Genomic DNA, 23,968 nt, shown 5'->3' on the forward strand with positions numbered 1-23,968 from the left:
GCTGGAGGCAGCCTGAAGGAAGGAGTCGGGCTGCATCAAATGTGTAAGTGAGCGAGGCTCTTTCATTGACTGCTCAAGTCAGATCAAGAGGAGCAAGTGAGGCGAACTTCTGTGAGATCTTTCAAAGGCATGGCATTCACCTCAGACACATGAATGACAACTGCTGACAAGATATTTTCAGCCAGAGCTCTTTGCTAGGATGTGGAAGAGATGATTTTTTTTTTTAAGCTGACGTGTGCACAGACAGAAATATGAAGTGCTGCAGCTTAGAAGTTGGAAATTTTGCTTTTGTCAGATATTATGCACAACTATAATTAACTACAGAACAATCAAGCTACCCAAGTGGAAAAAAAAAAAGTTACTTAAGCTAGATTGCAAGCAGGGTGAAGCAATATTTAACAACTATGAGCTGTGGGTGAGTGAGAACAAGATTATGTGACAAAATGAAAAATGTGAGCATCAACTTTACACAAAACAGTTCTACACATTTTATGCACGAAATGAAAACACCTCGGAGAGCCAAAGACAAAAATAAATCAAAGAAAGACCAGTGAGCTTGGTGTCTAAACCAAATGATATTTGCTTATATCCGCGTGAAGACTTCAGTAAAGGGCAAAGCTGCTCGGAAAAGAAATCTCTGGTTCTTGCGGAGAAACTTTCACTGAAATGGAACAAGCTTGGCGTGTGTGGGCATGAACTGGAGATGATGTGTGTGTGTGTGACCTACATGACCGTTTGCCAGGTCGAGCAGGTCCCTCAGCCTACAGCCACGGCTGTGCCTGCGCTCGTAGCAGATGCTGTCCTCCAGCACGATGTAGTCCGCTCCAACCAAACAGAGCACTTTATGAACCTCCTCGGCAGACTGACGCGCATAGACCTGATATACCTGCAGGAAACATAACAGGCAAAGATGGGAAAAGGCTAAGAGGTAAAAGATTCATTGCAGATTTATGGTATGTGTGGAAAAAATGTACTCCAAGGTGATTTGGATTTTTTTTATTAAAGTCTCTAGGACATTAGACAAGTGGTTTGGGGGACTTATGCTAATTAAGTAACTGATCAGCAGAAATCTCACTGTGATTAACTGTAAGGTCCTTGCTTTATTGCAGAGGCTTTCAAGCTTGGAGATAACAGTTGTGTTATCAAGTGTTTGTGCATATGAAGAGGGATTTAAACATTTAAAGCTAGACTGTGTGATTTTTACCCCCATCTAGTGGTGAAAAGATATATGACCATCCAGTGAATATTAGTTTATGTTCCTCTCAATTCCGATTTCGTTTTAACTCCTACGGTGGCCAATGTAGTCCAAGATTAACATGGCTTCCAGTTCGACCTCGTCCATGAGTGTTAACTCAAACGTAAACGCGAAAGGCGAAGCTTGAATTAACGGGTATGTCCCTCTTTGGCTAATGTACTTTCAAGATGGAGGGGCAACATGGCGACCGACATTAGAACCCCTTACCCGTATTTATTTTCAATGGCATATCATACACTCACAAGAACATTTTCATTACATTTTCTTCTGATCAGTTTTTCCCTTGCCAAAACTTAATCTGACCGTCCGTCCGTTGCAATATCTCAGCTCTGGAAGGGTCTAGAGCCTCCATTTTTGCACTCAGGTCTAAGTCTCAGGGCCCTCTATCAGAATCCATAGTTTCAAGAAGATTGGAGAAACTTATTTTTTCGCACAAAAAAAAAAAAAAACGACAGGGGTAACACTGCCGTTTTTTTGGGGGGGTCGAAATTTTGAGTTTTTCTGATCTTCTTGAAACTCTGGATTCTGATAGAGGGCCATGAGACTTAGACCTGAGTGCAAAAATGGAGGCTCTAGACCCTTCCAGAGCTGAGATATTGAGATACCACATAGCATTTATGCCATTATAAATATCTCAATATTTCAGCTCTGGAAGGGTCTAGAGCCTCCATTTTTGCACTCAGGTCTAAGAGTTTCAAGAAGATTAGAGAAACTTATTTTTTCGCAAAAAAACAAACAAAAAAAAAAAACAAAAAAAAAAAACGACAGGGGTAACACTGGTGTGACCAGGATGATATATCTAGAGCCTCCATTTTTGCACTCAGGTCTAAGTCCCATGGCCCTCTATCAGAATCCAGAGTTTCAAGAAGATTGGAGAAACTTATTTTTTCTTTTAGTTTATTCTCAGCTAAAAACAATTGGTTCTTTCAAAAATATATGTGCTCATTAATGTATATTTACTTCGTTCAAGTAATAAAGTATTGTCACAAGTAAAAAATGTTGTCACCATTTCTGAAACAAGCTTGCAATTAGGTAATATACACATCATGCTTATCCTTACTATATGTTAATAACTATGGCAGTAAACGCTATTAATTTATGGTGTTATTCTGAACCTCTTGGCTTGCCATAATCCTAACTAAATGTATATTACACACGGTGCGTTTCCTATGCATGTAAAAACGAATTTTCGCGCATAAATTGCACTATAAACGCACTGCGTGCGAGACGCATTTAGTGTGACCAGGTTGATATATCTAGAGCCTCCATTTTTCAAAGTCCCATGGCCCTCTATCAGAATCCAGAGTTTCAGAGAAGATCAGACCCGAAAAAAAAAAAAAAAAAAACCGACAGGGGTAACACTCGTTTTTTTTTTTTTTTTTTTTTTTTTTCGGGTCGACATTTTGAGTTTCTCTGATCTTCTTGAAACTCTGGATTCTGATAGAGGGCCATGGGACTTTGACCTGAGTGCAAAAATGGAGGCTCTAGATATATCAACCCGGTCACACTAAATGCGTCTCGCACGCAGTGCGTTTATGGTGCAATTTATACGCGAAAATTCGTTTTTACATGCATAGGAAACGCACCGTGTGTAATATACGTTTGGTTAGGATTATGGCAAGCCAAGAGGTTCAGAATAACACCATAAATTAATCGCGTTTACTGCCATAGTTATTAACATATAGTAAGGATAAGCATGATGTGTATATTGCCTAAATGCAAGCTTGTTTCAGAAATGATGACAACATTTTTTACTGGTGACAATACTTTATTACTTGAACGAAGTAAATATACATTAATGTGCACATATATTTTTTAAAGAACCAAGTGTTTTTAGCTAAGAATAAACTAAAAGAGTTACACAATGTAGCTTTAAAATTTTTGACATTTTCATACCACTGTTGTGACCAAGCAGAAAAACAGATCCGCCAAGTAAGCAGAAAAAAAATGTCACAGAAGCCAATGCATAGTTTCACAAACCACAAAAACATACTTGCAGTATTTCAATTAACGGAGCAAAGGCAGCATAATTGAAGATGCCATGATTAGGTTTGACATCTCCATATATCATGCAGACAGCGGATCAACGCGCCAGGAAGGCTGCTGAAAGCCCGGTTGTAGTGTTTCCGTGCCCTTTTTATACGCTGAGGTTGACATACTATCACAACTAAAACTCATTTTCTCATCAGCCACAGATTCATACCGTACAGTGAAGAGAACAGCACGATTTGAGGAAATCCATGGCAACCCAACAAACAAAATTACTGTTCCAAGAAAAACATTGGAAACATCAATTATGGATTCATAACATATTTGCTAATATTATGTAAAGGTATGGGTCATTTTCAAAGACAAAATGTAAATACATATTTTATAAACATTTTCTGTAAGGGTGTAAACATGTGCTGTTGCATTTTCTCAAAGGAGGCAAAGGAGGGCATGCCTCATCATCAATGTCGGGTGAGAAAACAATCAACATTGCATGAATAATGCAAATATTACACAATGGGAAATACAATAATGTTCAAAGCAGTATGCATTCGCCTCCTGGAGCTCATTGTGTTTCAGGAGCTGCTTTCATCACACTGTGATTGGACGATCATGTTGTCATTCTGTCAATGCGATAATGCCTGTTTCTCATGCTTGCAACAGGTCTGCAAATCACCCTGAATGGGTCAAATTGGTGGAAATGAATGGGCTAATTAGTTACTCAACGACTCGGATATCATTACTTTGGCCAATATGAATTTAATTTAGACATGAAATGATCAGTGACATAGCCAGTGTAGAAAAGAATGAAGATCATTAAATATCTCAAAACAGATATCTGTGTCTGCTAAAAATGGACCAAATGGTGATGTGTTTTACTTTGGTGTTCTAGCTGACATGAAACTAGAACTGCAGCATTTGGAAAAGCAAGTGAAGAATGTGAAAACAAAAGTGAAGAGAAAAACAGCATAAGTGTACAATATATATATATATATATATATATATATATTTAACCCCAATGGACTCTTGTTTAAATGGACAGTTTAAAATCAAATACAAATACTCTTATGTAATCTGTCTGAAAGTTGCATTTCTCTACTGCATTACTCAACTAATGGCTTAAACGACTACTCGTCGACTAAAAAAATCTTTCAGAGAGCAGAGAAAAGCATCTCCAATCCAGTAGCGTACCAGATGGTACACAGGCCACAGGTTTCAGGGGCCTTGTAATAATAAATAATAATTTAGAAATAATCAAGAAAGAGTTAAAAATCATGAACCAAACTAAACAGCTGCAAGGTGAATCACAACATTACAAACTTCCATTTAAAGTAAAAACATCCTTGAAAAACAGACAAAATTACAAGGTTGTTTATCTAAAATATGCGGTCCCCAGCTATTAACCAAGAACACAGATTGACTGCATCTAAAGGATAATTCTTTCTGTTTTGAAATTGAATTGTTTGAATTGGATTTGAGCACATCCCTAGTTGTTATCTATGAAACAAAATGAATCTTTGATTTGACTTGATTTAAATGACTATTAATATAAACATAAAACATTTATATTATTGGTTGCATCTTGGTTTTAACATAAATAAGGGTACAATACGGTAAGGTAAATCTGGAAACAGTCAGTGTAAACATCAAGTTGAACTACATGAATTTATGTCGGACTAATATAACCTAGACCCAGAGAGGACTGCCTCCTCATTTTAAAGTCCACCACACAACCTCTCTGCATGCCTCCAGTTGGAGAACCTCTGCTTTAATATAATGATTTGATGGGTATTTTGGCTTCTTCTGGTTAGATCAATTCTCATCAACACTCTGAATGAAGCAAGAACACTAGAGCAGGAGTCTGTTCTTCCGCCAGCTGTTCAGATCCATATTTTCTTCTCCAATCTCATACACAAATGTGAGAATGAACACACCCTCATTTGACCATTAGAAATCCTCCTCTGACTATTAACCTCAACAATCTGCCTCACAAACCAAAGGAAAAGACTTTGTTTCTTTCAGACAAAAATGGAAGAGATATATAGTTGATACAATCCAAATTACAGCTCAAAATTGAGATTTGACAGATTTGAGTCAGTGTACATTATACTTTTTAATCAGAATTTTTTAAATGTTTTTCTTTTTCTTTTATACACCACCATGACATGAAAGTAATGGCACATATAACAGCAGTGCTGTGGAGTTATTTCACTTCATAAAGACGCCTAGTGATGTGTCAACTTCCAACCACCCCTATGAGAAACATAATTAAATTAAACTAATTATGCCAAAAGTCACACTTCTGCCGATGAAGCCAAGTGCATATCTCATTAAGAAAGCTCTTAAAGAACCATTTGCTCATGATCTTCTTGATGCGGTCCATTTGTAATCTCATCATTAAGATTATCAACTGATTTGTTAAGGTACACACTTATAGACTTCAATGCTTTAATTCCTTCTAACAGTATCTGAAGACTTTTTTAGTGTTACTATCTTTTTTTAATTCACACTGATTCATTTTAATAATGAGGCTTGAATGCAAAATAAAAGATCTGATTCTTTGCTCATATGGTTCGGAGAAGTCGTACATTTTTTTGATGCAGAGGCCTTGAAAGCTTGACCATATTTTCAATTCTGAACCATTATGATGTATATGTTATGTAAACAATATATATTAGACAAAATAAATGTATATTTTGTGACTGCTGCGCAATCACAAACCAATACTTTGTTTTGCAAAATTTTAGCATTGACACCAAGTAAGCAAAAACATGTCCCTGAGGTCCAGGACATTGTAGAGCTTGGATTGAATTGTGAAAAGAGTGAAAACAGTGACTTGCCTGTCTGGTCCTCTCCCTCAGCGCCTGGTCCTCGTAGTGTGGATGGTTTGTCAATATTCTTCCCGTACACAGCTTAATTCCAGCCAACAGCTGCATGCTGCCTGCAAACACTGCCCGTTTGGGCGTCTTCAATCTGTCGAGAAGAAATAAACATGAGAGAGCTCTGTAACCCACACTTCTCAAATTTCACTAGTATATCAGAACAGGGGATTGCAAAAGGGGAATAGATGTGTAGTGGTGGCATTTATGAGAAAAGGTAAATCTGCAGACATTTATTTCAGGTGAAGGGGGAAATGTGAAATGATCGAGTGAAGGAGGGACACAGTCATTTGTACACTCCCATCACCGGTGCCTGAAACATTAGTTTTGAAATGTATAAGGCTGAAAAAGCACTTTAACTGAATGTGATCTTTCTCCTGTCATGCTATGTACATGGCATGTAAAGAAGTGCTTAAGCTGTATGTTTAGTTGAATAGCCTGATTGATGTTTAAGAGACCATCTGTTTTTCAAAACATAACCTTTCAAATTCAGCTTCAACATTCTACTCCTGACTATCAGCGTCTTATACAGACAGGAGACTCCAAAAGAAGAAAACATCTTCCAAATATTTTATTGAAAATATATATTTTTAATATTTTGTATTGGTAAAAGAGACAGATTTTTCATATTCTGACATGAACAGATTGTGACACGCCCTCATCCTCAAAAACCATCAATGAAACTATAAAGTTAGGTGCAGTAAGTGATTTCCGAGAAACACTGTTGATCTTTGAAATCAACTCAAACAAACACACACCCCTCTCGCTCACCAAAATTGGACCATTGGAGACTGGAAAAAATGTTGCCTGGTCTGATGAGTCTCGATTTCTGTTGAGACATTCAGATGGTAGACTCAGAATTTGGTGTAAACAGAATGAGAACATGGATCCATCATGCCTTGTTACCACTGTGCAGGCTGCTGGTGGTGGTGTAATGGTGTGAGTGATGTTTTCTTGGCACACTTTAGGCCCCTTAGTGCCAATTAGGCATCGTTTAAATGCCACGGCCTACCTGAGCATTGTTTCTGACCATGTCCATCCCTTTATGGCCACCATTTACCCATCCTCTCATGGCTACTTCCAGCAGGATAATGCACCATGTCACAAAGCTCGAATCATTTCAAATTGGTTTCTTGAACATGACAATGAGTTCACTGTACTAAAATGGCCCCCATAGTCACCAGATCTCAACCCAATAGAGTATCTTTGGGATGAGGTGGAACAGGAGCTTTGTGCCTCGGATGTGTATCCCACAAATCTCCATCAACTGCAAGATGCCAACTTTATAGGCCAACATTTCTAAAGAATGCTTTTAGCACCTTGTGGAATCAATGCCACGTAGAATTAAGGCAGTTCTGAAGGCGAAAGGGGGTCAAACACAGTATTAGTATGGAGTTCCTGATAATCCTTTAGGTGAGTCAAGCAGGAGTTGGTTGTTAGCCGCCAGTAGCACACCAGCTCCAGACAAACATTGACACTCAAAACTGTCCTGTTACTGTAGCTAACATTACAACAAGAGCATACTTGGTTCTTTGAAACAGCAAAACTATGTTTCTTAGCAATGTTTCTTTCTAGTCTTTCTTCAAATCTCCCTCTTGCTCACTCTCCTCACCCATCATGAGTCGACACCCCCTAGGACACCCCCTATTGCTGATTGGCTGCAAGAGTGTTATGGTGCTCAGTCCAATCAACTTTCAGCAGTGCGTCTCAGAAAATGTACTGCACCTTTTAAATAAAATGCGATCTACATTGAAATAGATCTGCAACCAGAATAAACATCTGTGCTGTCCGCAATGTCATTTGTGGGATATATTGTTACAGTGAAATTAAGACACCAATCAAAGATTAACGCCTTGCTACACGTCACATCTAGTTACTTTAGTAATAACTATAAATTATATATAATTTAGTAGTAACAGTATATTATGCATGCAATAAAGTATTACTATATAACCAAATCAATCAATAACAATAAATAATAAAAAAAAAATAGTTAGAACTGTGCTAGGTCAGGTCATCACTTGATGTCCGACCCAATATAATCTGTGTCCTGAAGCAAAACAACTTAAAACAACCACTGATTAAAAAAATAGCCTCAAGCACTCAAAAGCCCCACCCCATGTCTGTTTAGGCAATAAAACAAAATATTTTTACAGCCATCTTGCTTCAAGGTTGGCTGTAGCTCAAGACAAAAACAACAAAGTGTCTGAAGGTTACAGATGATATGATGGTATTATCTTGTTCCAGTCTAGAATAAGTTTGATTAAATTCTGAATCCATGGCAGAAATATTTCATTACAAAGGAGCAAGTATGGTCATTATGAGTCAAGCATGAACATGGACCTTTACAGGACAACCTTCTTCAGAGTTCAACTTGGACTCTTGGCTTAAGTTCCACAGAATCTAAAATGAACTCCTCGTCACCCCACAAGGGGGTACAATAACACACCCTGCTCCATCTCTGTCTGTTCATACCACAAACGGATAGACGTTAACCTGGGGGGCAGACTCACAAACACACTCACACAGGGTGACTAACAGCTATTTTCACTCTTAAAGCTTACTAAGACAGCATTGATGCAGCAAAGAAAGAAATTTGGCTTCAATTTCAGCGGACCCAAATAATTCGGCATGACCTTCACTTCTAAGACAAACTTAACATCTGGTCACATATACATCATACATTCTGATGCTAGTGGGGAATGTGGATGGGAAAATGAGACCTCTGACTCTGTGGAAAGTGAAGGCAGCCCTCAGAGTAGTTTACACACTGAAATGACAAACAGAGAGACAGATGGATCCCCCATGTTTCCAGAATAAAATTCAAATTAATTCACTGAAAACATTCTAGTCCATAGAAATACTTTTTTAGATATCTTGTCTTGTTACAGTGTACTGATGTGTTGTCTAAACCTTGAGAGGTTTTGCTTCAAACAAGTGAACTAATCTGCCAAGACAAAAAGCAGTTACGGGTGAGTCAGTGTAAAATCAGAAAAAAAGTGTGTTGCTGCACCTACTGACATTTTGTTCATTCTTTATGCGGTACATGGGACCTATAACTAAGGTCTAATTATGAATGCTGGCCACATCAGACGATAAAAAGGCAAACTTGTTCCCTTCAACTGCAATTTATCTATTGTTTAAAATGAATTTACAATTAACCCCGGACAGTTGTAACTGTGTGGAAATATAGACAAAAAGATTCAAATGTAAAGTCTCTGTCTATTATGAGAATAATGTAAGATTTTATTTTAGTGGGATTTGGTTTAATATTGTGCTCACTTTGAGACTCATTTGACAGTGTTGACTAGGGGAATTATGGAATGGCAAAATATTCACAAAATATTCAATCAAACTATGTATGAGGAAAAACACTGTATAAGAATGGGCCTCATAAACTTCCATCTCCATTATTCCACTCAGACTAATTTCTATCAAATATTGTCCACAGAGAAGCACATGATTAACTACAGTGCCACAGACCTCATCAGAGACAAATGATCTCATTGGCCTTCCTCTTCCTTAAAACCTTTTTTTTTTTAACTTCTGCCACAGGAAAAGGCTTCAATAATAGAGTAAAGGAACTTGTTTTATCATCCATAACACGGACCATAGAGCAGAATTATGGATTTCAAATGCTCAATTCATCCTCAGTATGGCATCTAAACAGCCCCATCTCACTTCAATATTATTTCAAAGGGATGACAAAACAAAGACAAATGGTTTCCTGCTATTTGACACGCATAATAGCATGCATTTTATGGTTTCAGTGGTGAATACATACATGTGTAAACAGCAGTTATTGCAAAAAAAAAAAAAGAAAAAAAAAAGATTGAAGAAATAGAGTTTGCATTGCTTTCATATTCTAATAGACTAGTGAATATATAATACCCATGTAGGCTTTCCGGAGGTTTTTTGCATAAAAGTCCAGAGTCTGTTTACACTCCTAAATCTCTGAATTTAAAGAGCCCCTATCATAGCATTTGAAATGTTCCTATTTTTGTTTTGGGAGTGCCCAAAAACAGTTTAACGTGCATGCAAGGATAAAAAAACACTTTATTTGTCTTATAATATGCATTTATTTTTAACTGATTTGCTCAACGACTCCCAAATGATTCGTTCCACGATTCATTTTCCCAAACACCTCCTTTGAGTGACGCGAATCTGCGGCGATTGGTCAAATGACCCAGTCAGTTGTTATTGGTAAACCCGTAGGCAGAGATTGTCGGAAACGGAACACCCATAACCAGGATTATAGCTTGTCAAGTGTTGAAAATTGTATATGTTTAAACAAACATGTCAGAAAAAGTGCATTTTCCACACGGTCCCTTACTCGCGTGTCCGTCAAGAGTGAGGTTTCCCGGCGAAACTCACATTGCGGCGGCTTTTGAGGGACAGTGCTTATTATATAGAGCGAAGTCATATTTGGCTAAGTCGTTTAGGAGGTAATTGCCATTTTTCAGTGAATGTCTGGTGAATATCAAAAACAAAACTAACTTTATCCCGCTTAGAAGCTGCACGGAGTGTACACAACACACACACAACACAATATAACTATATTGTGCATGCTACAGAAAACATAACAGCAAACATTATTAATAATACTTACAGATTGTGATTGGGAGGAGGACAAAACTGAAACACTGGATACTGAGCCCTCCTTCGGGAACAATCGGCTTGCAAATCCACATTTGAATTCACAACTCTAACCACTAATTCTTCACATGCTCATCCCAGGACAATGTAAACAAGTGGCTGAACTGTCTTTGCAATGTAGAACACAGCGTCTTCTCGACATGATGCGATTCAGCTGAAGTATTTGAATGTGTTCTAGACCTCAAGTTTACACTCTGTGCGCGCAGTAACTGGGCACGGCCATTTCGTATCTACGTCATTACGAAACAGCTAATGACTCGTTTCAAAAACAATTAATTTCATAGACTCAGAGTCGACTCTCACTTTTGAAAAACAATAACTTTATATACGGTGCACTTTCAGGTATAAATCTTTGCAGGATGTTTTCATTCCCTTAGAGCTACAGTATATTCCACACTACATGAACAGTCACAATCAAAAATCCATAATAGGTGCTCTTTAATAGTTTATTCAGAAGTTAAATTCTCAATTGATTGAGTGACGAAGTTCCCTTTCGAACGGTCACTTCGGCCGAAAGCCTCTTCGAAGTCGGCTGGATGGTTGGTTTCTGCCGGGGCACCAGCAGGCCCCTCGTCACAAACCAACGGCATTTTTCCCTGAGGTGCACAAGGAGCTAACCAAGGCGTGGCACACCCCTTATTCTACATAAGGTTCTGAAGTTTCTGCAACACTCTCCTCAGTAGATGGCACCACAGAGAAGGGATATGAGTCGCCCCTCGAAGAGGCTGTGGCCACTCATCTGTCCCCAAACTCGGCTGCTAGCTGGCGAACCAGAGCTGTGCACCCCAACAAACCATGGCGTAACACATCAGCCCTCACTGGACACGCGTATTTACCAGGCCAAACTCCTCCTGTCCATAGATGAGCCTGGCACGGACCCATAGGCCTTCTGGGACCTCCGCAGTGCAACGACCTGACCTTGAGGGCTACGAAGGCCACAGCGCAAGTCGATCGGTAAGATCATGGATAGCTTGGTCGTGTTTAAACGCCACCTTTGGCTAACTCTCACAGACATTAAAGCCGCGGACGGAACTAAGGTTCCTCTACGCCCTGGTTTCCTGCACCGGTGGGGTTTTCAGAGAGGTACACAGAGGCACATAAAGCGTCCCAGACCATGCGACACAATCTGCCTAAGCGCTCTAGCTCTGCATCTAGCAAACACAAGCCAGCCCAGTCTACGCCTCATCCAGCAAAGCCAGCAAAACAGGCCTCTCAGCCCCGCCCTGCGGCTGATGCCCAATGCCAGACAAGAGCGGCAAACCCTGACCCGGCATCGTGCTCAATGCGGTGCCTCGGAAGCCAACCTAGCACGTGGTATGGTATGAAGAGAGAGGGCTCGAGTCCCGCGCTTGCTGGACCACCCTCGAACAGACCAGCAAAACTTCCCACAGCCTCCTGTTCAGTTCAATTTTATGTATGCATACAGGCCCGCAGCAGTGAGCGCATCTCTGCACACAAACGCCGTTTTCATGGCGCCCCTAATAAAACACAAAAAGAGCATGTTTCACAAGCACATCATATGGGTTCACAGTCACAAGCACATCACAGTGGGTTCATTAGCCGGTTGTCCTGCATCCTCAATAAACAAGCTACAGTTAGTACAAAATGCAGCTGCTAGAGTTCTTACTAGGTCAAGAAAATATGATCATATAACACCGATTTTATCATCTCTACACTGGTTACCTATTAAGTTCCGTATCAATTACAAAATACTACTACTAACCTATAAAGCCCTAAATGGTTTAGCTCCTATGTACTTAACGGACCTTCTCTCGCCCTACAATCCACCGCGTTCCTTAAGATCACTAAATTCAAGGATATCGAAGTCCACTAAAGGAGGGAGGGCGTTCTCGCATTTAGCTCCAAAAGTCTGGAATAGCCTTCCAGATACGGTCCGAGGCTCTGACTCGCTGACACAGTTTAAAACTAGATTAAAGACGCATCTCTTTAGTCAAGCATTCACATAATGCTTACCTTTTAGTCCTCTGTTATGCCATACGGAACCGTTTGCCACTGAAACGCATTTCCGCGACAGTGGGGCTCGACAGCCTTAGTCAAACGGGTCGGCGCGTATGGTTGGGTTGCGGAGAGTTCAGGTTACGGAGAGTTTGTGAGATAGTGGTTTTCTAACACCGACTCCCATATAATGGAAATCATTATGAACATCAGCTATGCTAATTATTTCCCATCTGCCTTTCTGCTGTTATCTCGGGACGCTTGTCCCGAGACAAATGGCGTTCGTCAGGTCCAGTTTTGTATCCAGCCTCTCACGGGGATTTCGGATGCCCCAACGCCTGTGATGAGAAGACCAACGCCTGTGAAGAGACAACTCAACGCCAATGTTATGGCCCCGTTTTATACATAAACAATATTATATTTAATATTTATATATAAACAATATGAATGTAAGCCAGAGGAGAACTGGCCCCCGCCTGAGCCTGGGTTCTCACAAGGTTTTTTCTCCATCCAATCTGATGGAGTTTTGGTTCCTTGCCACTGTCGCCTTGCTTTTGGCTTGCTCAGTTGGGGTTATTTAGTGTTTAGCAATGTTGTAGATCTGTGTTGTACTACTTTTCATGTTATCACTGCGAAGCTGCTTTGATACAATCTGTATTGTGAAAAGCGCTATATAAATAAATGTGACTTGACTTGACTTGACAGTCACCCTTCATACACTCAATTTATGCACAAATCACATTTTAAGGGTCGCTTATTCGCTTGCAGACCCCCAAAGTTTTAGGCGGTTGTCGAGACCTCGGTGAGAAGAGACGTGGGTCTACGTGGATCTAAAATAAATATTTTTACTTGTGAGCATTAGTGTTAAGAGTGAGAGTTAACTATGTGTAACTGTATTTGGGTTCACATGTTTGGCTAGGTTGTGGTATTTAGTTTTCTTCTCTTTCGCAATGACATAATAAGAATATCCAAAATGACCTCCAACTCAACTGGTCTTAAATCTACACTGGTGTAATGTCTTTGTTTGAACCAAGGAATTTCTGACTAGACTGAACTTTGACCTCTCCCACAGTGCATCATTTCCTGCTCTTGTGGGTCTCGATGTAATTACTCAATACTGACATGGGGCATCTACCAGATTTACATTTAATTTCAGATTTATATTCTCTTATGTAAATGTCAGCTCATGTTAGGCTGCACCCTCCTGACATTATAAAAATTGATTAACGTTATTAATATTCCAACATGTGGGACATAGAGGGTGGCCTGTGCAGCCATATCTTCATAGATGTCTACCCATGCAGTACATCTCCTGAGACAGAAATCATTTTTGAATTCAGTAAGCAAATTGAACTCCCTCCCATTAGATTGATGTTGATCCACTTTTATATAAACAGATAAATCAGTCCATGTTGGGGCGATTGTTGTTTGTTAAGCACTCAATTATTTTAAAGGCTGAAATTAATAGTACAGTTGGACATGTCAGTCATGTTGCTTGAAATGTCATGGGCTTAAACCGCAGTGACTTAAGACTACAACCTCTCAAAGCCACATTCATATACCCACACATAATTGTCTAAATGATCACTCATTAGAAATGGCTGTCATCAGTATCTGCTTTTGATCTGAGTCAGGACAATCTGCACCATTTGTCAAAGAGTCTGATATTTTGTCAGCATAAAATGTCACAAAAAATGTTTTGGGTCTTGAATCACATCGAAAAGGTCTGTCAACCCTTCAAAAGTGAAGAGAGAAGGCAGGTGAATGATATATAGAAAGACAGATGAAAGGGTCAATGACAAATAAGAGTGTGAGAAACAAAGAAAAAAATATTTTAAAAATGCCTGAGCCAAGTTCTTAAAAATGTAACCTTTGTCTTCATGATACGACATGGGGGAGGAGTATACTTTTTCATAATTACTGTATGCAGATACAAACAGAAATGATCATATACACTCACCAAAAGGATTATTAGGAACACCCAGCGGTGTAGTGCAGGTTACACGCAGGTATACGGCATATACCCACTTCTTTTTCTGTCAGCATGGTATACTCACTTCTAAATCTCTTCTAAAGCACATCATTTAGCTAATCCAATCTCGTAAATACAAAAACGCCCAGTCAGGGTCGTACCCCTAATATTAACTCTAATTTGTTGCTGCAATGATTCTCCCATTGCGACGATAACGGAGCTTCTCATCTGATCTGCTTCAGCACTCAAACACCAGCTCGTCAATGTCAAAATGTTTGAGACCAATCAAAGCATACAGCAGGAATTTTGTTCACAGAAGCACGAGCCAAGTGCTAATCCCAACGCGACACTTCACTTCAGTTAACAATCATACAGTTTTAAATGTCCGCCAGAAATAATCAGTTTGATCAAAGACAGTGTAAATTATAAGCTCAATTTAACAACACTAGCACCCTATTAAATATACTGCCATTATTATTGTATACATATATTTGTATAACGTTTCCTCGAATGAGTTCGACTTTTCACTGTTTGTATCACTCCGCTTGTCTGTGTTTGCGCAACTTGCATCATTAGGCCAGAAGGCGGCGACAAGTGACTGTCTTTATGAGTGAGCAATTGATGCACAGATCAGTCCAAAAACATTGATTCATTTAGGAAAGAAAAAGTAGCTGAAATTGGAACTGATTCTCATGTTTAAGAATCTGATCAAATACTTCATGCTTTTAAAGCTACTGTTGTCCATTTTTTTGGCCATCAAAACACCTTAAAATGCTCATGTTGAGATCAGGAAAATCAAAATGTTCTCTCTGGTGGGGGGTATTTATGGAACCTGGGTATCCATACGTACGGCCCTGATATGCAAGAAGCAAGGTACGTATCCTACGTACGGCCCTGATATGCAAGAAGCAAGAATACTAGTGATTCTATAATTCTACTAGTGATTCTATAATCAGAGGATGGGTACATGGTGGCAATAAAGGGATGGACATGGTCAGAAGAAATAATGCTCAGGTAGGCCGTGGCATTTAAACAATGCCCAATTGACACCAAGAGGCCTAAAGTGTGCCAAGAAAACATCCCCCACACCATTGCATCACCACCACCATCCTGCACAGTGGTAACAAGGCATGATGGATTCATGTTCTCAATTGGTTTACACCAAATTCTGACCATCTGAATTCGACAGAACAGAACAGAACAGAAGAAGTCCAACAGAAATCGAGACTCATCAGACCAGGCAACATTTTTCCAGTCTTCAACTGTCCGATTTTGGTGAGCTCTTGTAGTAAATTGTAGCCTCTTTTTCCTATTTGTAGTGGAGATGAATGGTACCCGGTGGGGTCTTCTGCTGTTGTAGCCCATCCGCCTCAAGGTTGTGTGTGTTGTGGCTTCACAAATGCTTTGCTGCATATCTCGGTTGTAAAGAGAGGTTATTTCAGTCAAAGTTGCCCTTCTATCAGTCGGCCCATCCTCTTCTGACCTCTAACATCAACAAGGCATTTTCACCCACAGGACTGCCGCATACTGGACGTTTTTCCCATTCTTTGTAAACCCTAGAAATGGTTGTGCGTGAAAATCCCAGTAACTGAGCAGATTGCGAAATACTCAGAATGACCCGTCTGGCACCAACAACCATGCCTTGCTCAAAATTGCTTAAATCCATTCCATTATAACAAAAAACCCCCTACATTTTTACCCTACACTTCTGTGCAGTGATCATTCCATCACTCAAGGTAATATCAACAATTGTTTGAATACAATAGGTGAACGATCATGTAATTAATCGTGTCTTTAAGTTAACCTGTAGTTTCGTCAATCAACGCCACCAACTGGTTCGGCGAGTCATCTGTTTGTGTTATGAGGCTAATGTACGTTCACACAGCCGCCGCAAGAGTGTCAAAATTTATTGGAAAATGAATCATTTCTGGGCACTTTGACGCTCTCGCCGGTGGTGGTATATTGTATTTTGCTAACAACAACAAAAGTGTGTGATAGGTTGTTTTGAGGTTAGTGATATCTATGGGTTTCAAGGAGAACTGTGGAGCTAGATTATTTATAAAGGAATTATTACTGCTCCATTATCTAAGAAAAAACAACAACAAAAAAAAAAAAAAAACATGGAGTTAATCCTAGCCCATAGTTATGCAGCTAGCTCGGTAACAGACTTGATAGCTACTAGAAAGACCTTGAACTACAGGACTCTATGTTGAAAATACTCATTTGTTGCCCGCCAGGCATCCATGGTAGTTACGTGACTACAAAGTATGAATTGATGCTCATGGATTTGCAAACCTACATCGGCATCCAAACACGCCGAATCCAACATATCCGTGCAGCTGCCGTAATTTGCATAGATGGAGAATACAATCGAGATGCTATTAGCTTCATTGGCTGCCATTTAAAAATTGGCGGACACAAGTTTCTGTTCATCTTTTTGGTCACGGTAACCCCCAGCCCCTGACGCAAGCTGTCCTTACTTCTAGACCAGCACTATTTTGGTGCTACTTATGAACCACTTTTCCTGGTTCAAAGCTGGTGCTTTGGGTGTCAAAAGAGAGAGAGAGAGAGAGAGAGAGAGAGAGAGAGAGAGAGAGAGAGAGAGAGAGAGAGAGAGAGAGAGAGAGAGGCAGAATGAGAGAAGGAGAGAAGGGGAGCATCTGACTGAGAGGGGCTCACAGAGTGATGATAGACTGATTGATCAGTTGAGAACAACTTAAAATGTCAATGATTGATCTGCACGCAAAGAGAATGAACATAAGTAAAATTAAATTTTACTCTATAGGTTTCAGAAGTCACTTAATCAAGTCAATTGGGACCAGTAAACCTATTTGTAACTAAGCCAGAGAAATGTTTTTAAAAAAATCAATAAGGCCATCCTTAAAAATCTTGTTTGCCGTAACCCAACAGACCCTGACGATTGTCCCAGAACCGGAAGACACAGACGGGTAAGTTTAAAGAGTTTATTGCAGTAGGTAACAACGGGAAATGGCAGGTGAGTATCTGGTTAATAGAGAATTGCAGGTAACGTAGAGCAGTCTTGTAAATAGAGTCTCTTATCTTTTGCAGGCTGGGTGAAAATAGAAGGCAGAAGGATGACAGGGATCAGAGGGACCGGACCAGGAACGGAGAGCTGACGGAAGACGGGTTGGATGAAGATTGCTTGTAAGGTAGCCTAAGTAGCAGGTAAGTTGATTCAGGGAATGGCTGGAGTCTGTAGTCGTATCAATAGACGAGATCATACAACTGGAGAGGTGAACAGATGACTCTTTTATGGTGAGGGTGAATGAGACGAGGATTGCAGGCAGGTGTTGGTGACAGGTGATGGTGATTCGAAATCCGGGGAAGCTGATCGAGTGGGCGGAGTGAAGGTGTCTGGCGCTGAGGCTGGTGTATCCTTGACAACGATTTAGAACCGACCCAGTTTTTTTTTTTTTCCTTTTAATCCGACCGACTTGGCGGTTGTAAACTTGCATTAAGAGCAACCAATTATTTTTTACTCTTCAAGCAACCAATACAAAATCCAATAAAATAATATTAATTATATTTTAGTAAGTATTGCGAACATAAATTGCCTAGGCCTACATACAAACATAGGCTGTGTTCTTTCTTTTAAATAAAAACCTGTAGAGTCATCTATGATTATGCTTACAGTTTACACCATTGGTTTACGCATCAATACGCATGGCCTGTACGTTTGCTTCATTTCATTCAATGTCAATGGTTCGCGCTTGGTAATGATGGCTGCGGCTGTTATTTTTCGAGAATGTTGCACTCCTGTTTGTCATTGTGCATGTCAATACTTCACGTCAATAAATCATCAGAAATATTGCTGATCTTGTGCGCATCATCTGACAAGCAACCTCTTTGCGTTCGTCCTAATGCTTGTTAGTTGTCCGTGAATTTGACTATATTTTACGGTGACCGAGAAAGCTCAACGTGATGCAACTGAAAGAAAAAAAAAACATGCAAATAGAAAAAAACTAAAAAAAACATGTGCAAATAGAAAAAAAACGTGAGCAAATAGAAAAAGAAAACATCATCATCAGTTTCACAACACACATGTGCTCCAAAGAAACACGCTGCAAAAGTTTACAGCCAAATACAGAAACGCGCTGCAAATAACAGACCACAACGGAAATGTTTCCAGGGGAACCAAATAAGTGATGACATCAATAATTAATAAGTAACATGCTTATTGCTCGTGATCATCCCTATGCCCTACTCCCATCGAAAGGCAGATAGTAGAACCCTTGAAGTGGGACTTTGGAGTGAGCAGGGCTCTAGTGTACTGTTATTTAGCCGTGTTCACCTGGGGTGAAAACATTTTTGTTGTGGTCTGTGCTATTTGCAACGCATTTCTGTATTTGGTTGTGTTGTGAGTATTTGAAGCTCACGTGTATTGTGAAACTGATGAAGATGTTTTCTTCATGAAGACTTTTTTTTCTAATTTGCATGCTTTTTTTTGTTTTGCTAGGTTTTTGTTTTTTTGTTTTGTTTTTCCTGTTAGATTCCACAACAACTAGAAAAAAAGCAGCGATTATGGAACACAAAATGAACAGTTCTCAGTGGTAAAACAAGAAAAAAAAGGCAAGCGTAGTTCAAACAAGACAAGCATTTGCAAGCACAGCTATTAGAGTTGAGAGTTTGTGAAATATCTCCACCGAGACATCTCCAACCAACATCTCCATCGAGACATCTACAGCAGCAGCAAAAGCCACTAATTTGATCAAATTAGAATGGAAAGTGGCTAGAGTGACAATTAGAGTGAAAGTGAGAGCGAAGATGTCAAAAACACGAAGAAAAGAAAAATAAAAACCAAAGAAAACAGCGTGAGGAAAATGCGTCTTTGTTCAAATGGGGAACACAAATTACTTGTGCTCAGAAGGGCTGAGAAAGTTTTTCCTGCAGAGAAAACAAAAGTCTAATTTATCTTCATTATTTTAAAACAAGGCAACATTCAGAAATAATTCCTTTACGGGGGCCATAACAAAAGGGTGCACAGTAGAAAACTACAAAACAAAAGAGGAAAAATTAATTGCATGGCAGGGAGACGTTCAAAATGATAAAGCTGACTGTGATGACAAGAGTCTCAGAAGTGCGACAAAGGACGCGCTTGTATCTGCGGGACAGATGCGGTTCGACTGAAAGGCCACTGATCACTCATGAAGAGAAGACACATACACATGACACCGTCCCTGCAAAGCCTTCTCAGCTGATCTGAAGAGATTGTACGCTCTAGACTGCTAGATAGAGATCTTGATGTCATTTGGATGGGTGGTTTGTGCCTGGTAATAGCCCGGTTTTGTTTTAAAAAAAAAATGTTTTATTCAGAAACAAAGACACAACTTTTCCAAATACGTCCATCAGTCTAAAGTGTACTCGGGTATGGTACGCTCTCGCAAGGGCCTTGCATTTTTTAAAAAAGAAGAATATTCTAAACAACAGCAACAAACTACTGGAGATAACAATAGACAGCCCTGACTACTGTGTTAGGTGGAGAAACCAGGAACTCTAGATTGAGAGAGTACAAATACATTTGTATTGGTTATAATTATTATTATAGTTATATTATAGTTATAATTTCTGTTATAACAGTCAGGCAATGAATAAAGATAAAAATAGTCTGCCTGTGTCAACCACCTGTGTTTGCTCCAAAGACGGTACGCAGTATACCAAGATAGAGCACTCATATTATGTGGGAATTGAAAGTGCAATGTAAAATGGTGGAATAAGTCCCGGCGTCAGTGTCCTGAAACGTGCACTTAATTAAGACTCAGCATGTGCTTGAAAAATACCTGAAAAATAAAGGTTTTTAATGCTATTTAAGCATTTATAGGACAGATGTTTTATTACTGATCTTGTTTGGCAACAAGTTGAGATTTTTATATTTCTACGGTGGCCGAGAGAGCTCAACACAGCCAAATACAGTAACGTGCTCCAAATAGCACAGACCACAACGGAAATGTTTCCAGGGGACCCCAGTAGGTGATGAACCCGGCTGGGACGTGCTTATTGCTTGTGATTATCCCTATGCCCTACTCCTTTCTAAGGGAAGACGGTAGGACCCTTGAAGTGGGACTTTGGAGTAAGCAGGGCACTTGTATGCTATTATATAGCCATGTGGAACGCACTTGAAGGAGCAAAAAAAAGAAATAATGTACAGTAATTTCCTCAGTATTTTCACCTGGGATGTTCCCATGACAATGCAGCACGGCATCCATCAGCTGAATAGCTGTTATTTCCAGAAATATATTATTATTACTGTTAACATAATGGTTGCTAATAAATATACATTTAAAAAATATATATGTTTTTTTTTTTATTTTTATATATAACAAAAGAGTTATATAGGCTATCTGTGTGTGAGTGTCTCAACTTTAAAACTTCCCATCTTATCTTTAGACTATGCATTACCTAACATTTGTTATGAAACTTATTTAAACATAACAGTGTTACAATGTAACTGATGTATTAACATCTTTCCCTCATGTTTTTTCCCTTTATTTTTTTTTTCTTTATTTTAGTTTTCAGTTGAAGGTTCTTTTCTCATTAGTATTCTGCTGATATTAAACCTATTGTTAACATTTTGTATATTGTATACAGAGTTGTATGTCATAAACATGTAATCTCTGTATGTTTTGCACCAAAATAAATAAATAAATAAATTAAATAAAAGTAGACTTTGAGCAATAAGCACGTCCCAGCTGGGTTTATCACTTACTGGGGTCCCCTGGAAATATTTAAGTTGTGGTCTGTGCTGTTTACAGCGCATTTCTGTATTTGTGTTGTGAAATTTTGCAGCACGTTTCTGTATTGGTTGTGTTGTGAGTATTTGGAGCACACATGTTGTGAAACTGGTCATGCATCTCTGAAATAGCCCACAGGCGTTGTAAATATGGCCACAGAGTGAACTGGCTTTGCTTGAAAGGGATTTTGTTTCATGCACGCTCAAAGGAGCATTTCACCCATCATATATGTAGTCTAAATGTAAAATCATTTTTGAATTTGGTGCCCTCTTGACTGAGAAAAGACAGAAAATAACCGAAGGACGCATTTGTATGTAAGACTACAACTTTGCACAGCTCCGCAAGCCACACCCACTAATCCGGAACAGAGCAAACAGAGAAATCACTCTTCCGTCTACAAGGGTAACGTTAGCTGTCAACAGAGTTTAAAATTCATTTCACAGAAAATTTCTAGTTAGTTGGCTGTGGTGAGCAGGACGATCGAGGGCGAGAGACGTAAGAGGACGGCGCGAGGCCGGTGGCGTGAGTGATAATGAAAGACAAGAGACGCACCGACCGGTCTTGCGTCTCTCAAGGAGGAGCGAAAGCATAAAATGAGGAGCGACGACAGCAGATCGAGAGAGAAACAGGCCTGATTTTATGTTGTGTTTTGTTTCTCTTGTGTGTAACGTTACAGCAGTCGTCAATGAGGGGCTGCTGGCTTATACTTTCAATTTGTATTTGTTCATTTTACTATTAAAATGTTTAAATGTTTGCCGGTTCCTCCTTCCCACAACAACAAACCCTGTTAACGTTACATTGGCAAACTCATTAGTGAATTACTCCTCGTTTGAATTTATTTCTATATGGTGAATTACTGCATGATACCTGGATGTTCAGTCAGGCGAAACTATGATGGTTCACATCATAACACAAACGTCCGTGTGCTCGTCTGATTCAGAGATTTCCTCCAGGAGAAATTGCCATCGTTGAAATTCTCTGCAATTCAGATCTGATCGCGCTCGCACTGCTCGTATCATCACTTATGATCTGCACTTTTCCATAACGAATGATCTTTTGAGCTAAACAGGTCTCATCTACTTGTGTTTGTGTGTCATATGAATAATAAATGCCCCATACATGGAATCAGAGTGCCTACTGTATGTAGTAAGTTAAGTTGTTGAGCTGCTAGCTGTTCATTTTCTTTAGACAAATATAATCAGGAAGATTGTTTTATTATAAATGAATGTAAATGGCATTTTCATCGTTTACTCACTGTTTACTTCCTTTTGAAGGTGTGAAAATGTGTTGGTTGAGTATTGCACATTGAGCAGGGTAAGCCCAAGCAAATTTGACATTACAGTACATGACTACTTTGGTCTGGTTTACATAGTTACTGCCATTCAGAATATGCTGGATTTTTGTCAGTAGACTGATCTTTTCCCCATGAACCTGAATATAACTTTTTAAAGTCCTGGGTAATTTGGTTCATGCTGGCTAAATAAAAGTTTCACTGAACATACAGTATACCTTGATTGCACCTTATATTTTCAAATTTCCACATATCATGATTACGCATTATTTAAGGGGTAAATATGAAGAGTTCAGATGCAAAAGCCTCTAAATGCCATTTGAAATTTTCTTCTTTAATGATGATTTTTATCAAACTTGTATATTTAAGTTCAGTAATTTTACTTAAATAACAATTAATAGGTAATTATCATTGCCATTTAAGTGAAATCACTGAACTTAAATATACAAGCTTTATAAAAATGATCATTCTAGAAGAAAATTTCAAATGGCACTTAGAGGCTTTTGCATCTGAACTCTTCATATATTCTCTATCACAACATTATTTTTCTCCTGGCTATAATAATTGTATCTTGTTTATTGGTACAATAATTTTGATTAGTTTTGGAGTGGCAGTGATTTGCAGCTGGTAATGGATGATAAAGAGGTTCTATTGAGTAAGATAGTGGCCTATCTTAAAAAGAATTTAAAGGGGGGGGGGGGGGGGTTTGACTGCGATTTCACTTTTTTCATTTTAAATAGTGTGTAATGTTGCTGTTGGTGCATGAACAGTTTCTGCAAAGTTGCAGCGCTGAAAGTTCAATGTAAGCAGAGATATTGTCTTTTAAAAATCAGGAAGTATAATTGCCTACAAAAACGACTCGATTGGGACTACAGCTGGGTTATGGTACGTCACTAACCCGCACATTTGCATCAACCCCTCCCTCAGAATATGCAGAAAATGGCATGCGTATATTTCTGAGGCACGTCGACTCGTGGAGTGTGTTGTTCACGCAGCTGTCAGGTCTTCTGTGTTTCGGGCTTCCCATGGACGCTATACTTCCTCAACAATGGATACAATTTAAGTTTGATTATGTTCCTGAAAACGATGATCGTAATCTAGCTCTCTGTGCTGCGCATTTTACGGAAGACAGCTTCCAGAATCTCCACGAGTTCAACTCCAGATTCAACAAGAAACATGAAGCAGTTCCAACTTTAAAACAAGAGGCAGCAGTTGTTGGGC

The 23,968-nt window shown here is 39.3% G+C and overlaps 1 protein-coding gene across 3 annotated transcripts in view; it reads right to left on the reverse strand.

Moving 5' to 3' along the window:
• dpy19l3 (dpy-19 like C-mannosyltransferase 3) overlaps window positions 1-23,968 on the reverse strand; it is a 141,762-nt gene that overhangs the window by 80,724 nt on the left and 37,070 nt on the right. For all 3 annotated transcript variants that reach the window (XM_089129360.1, XM_089129363.1, XM_089129361.1), the window contains exons 17-18: window positions 6,085-6,217; window positions 728-886 (exon numbers count right to left, since the gene is read on the reverse strand). In XM_089129360.1, the coding sequence (XP_088985486.1) occupies window positions 728-886; window positions 6,085-6,217 (292 nt within the window). The remainder of the gene's footprint in view (window positions 1-727; window positions 887-6,084; window positions 6,218-23,968) is intronic.

The sequence above is a fragment of the Pimephales promelas genome, chromosome 1 (assembly GCF_988280905.1).
Source record: "Pimephales promelas chromosome 1, fPimPro1.hap1.1, whole genome shotgun sequence".
In the NCBI taxonomy this organism is placed as follows: Eukaryota; Metazoa; Chordata; class Actinopteri; order Cypriniformes; family Leuciscidae; genus Pimephales; species Pimephales promelas.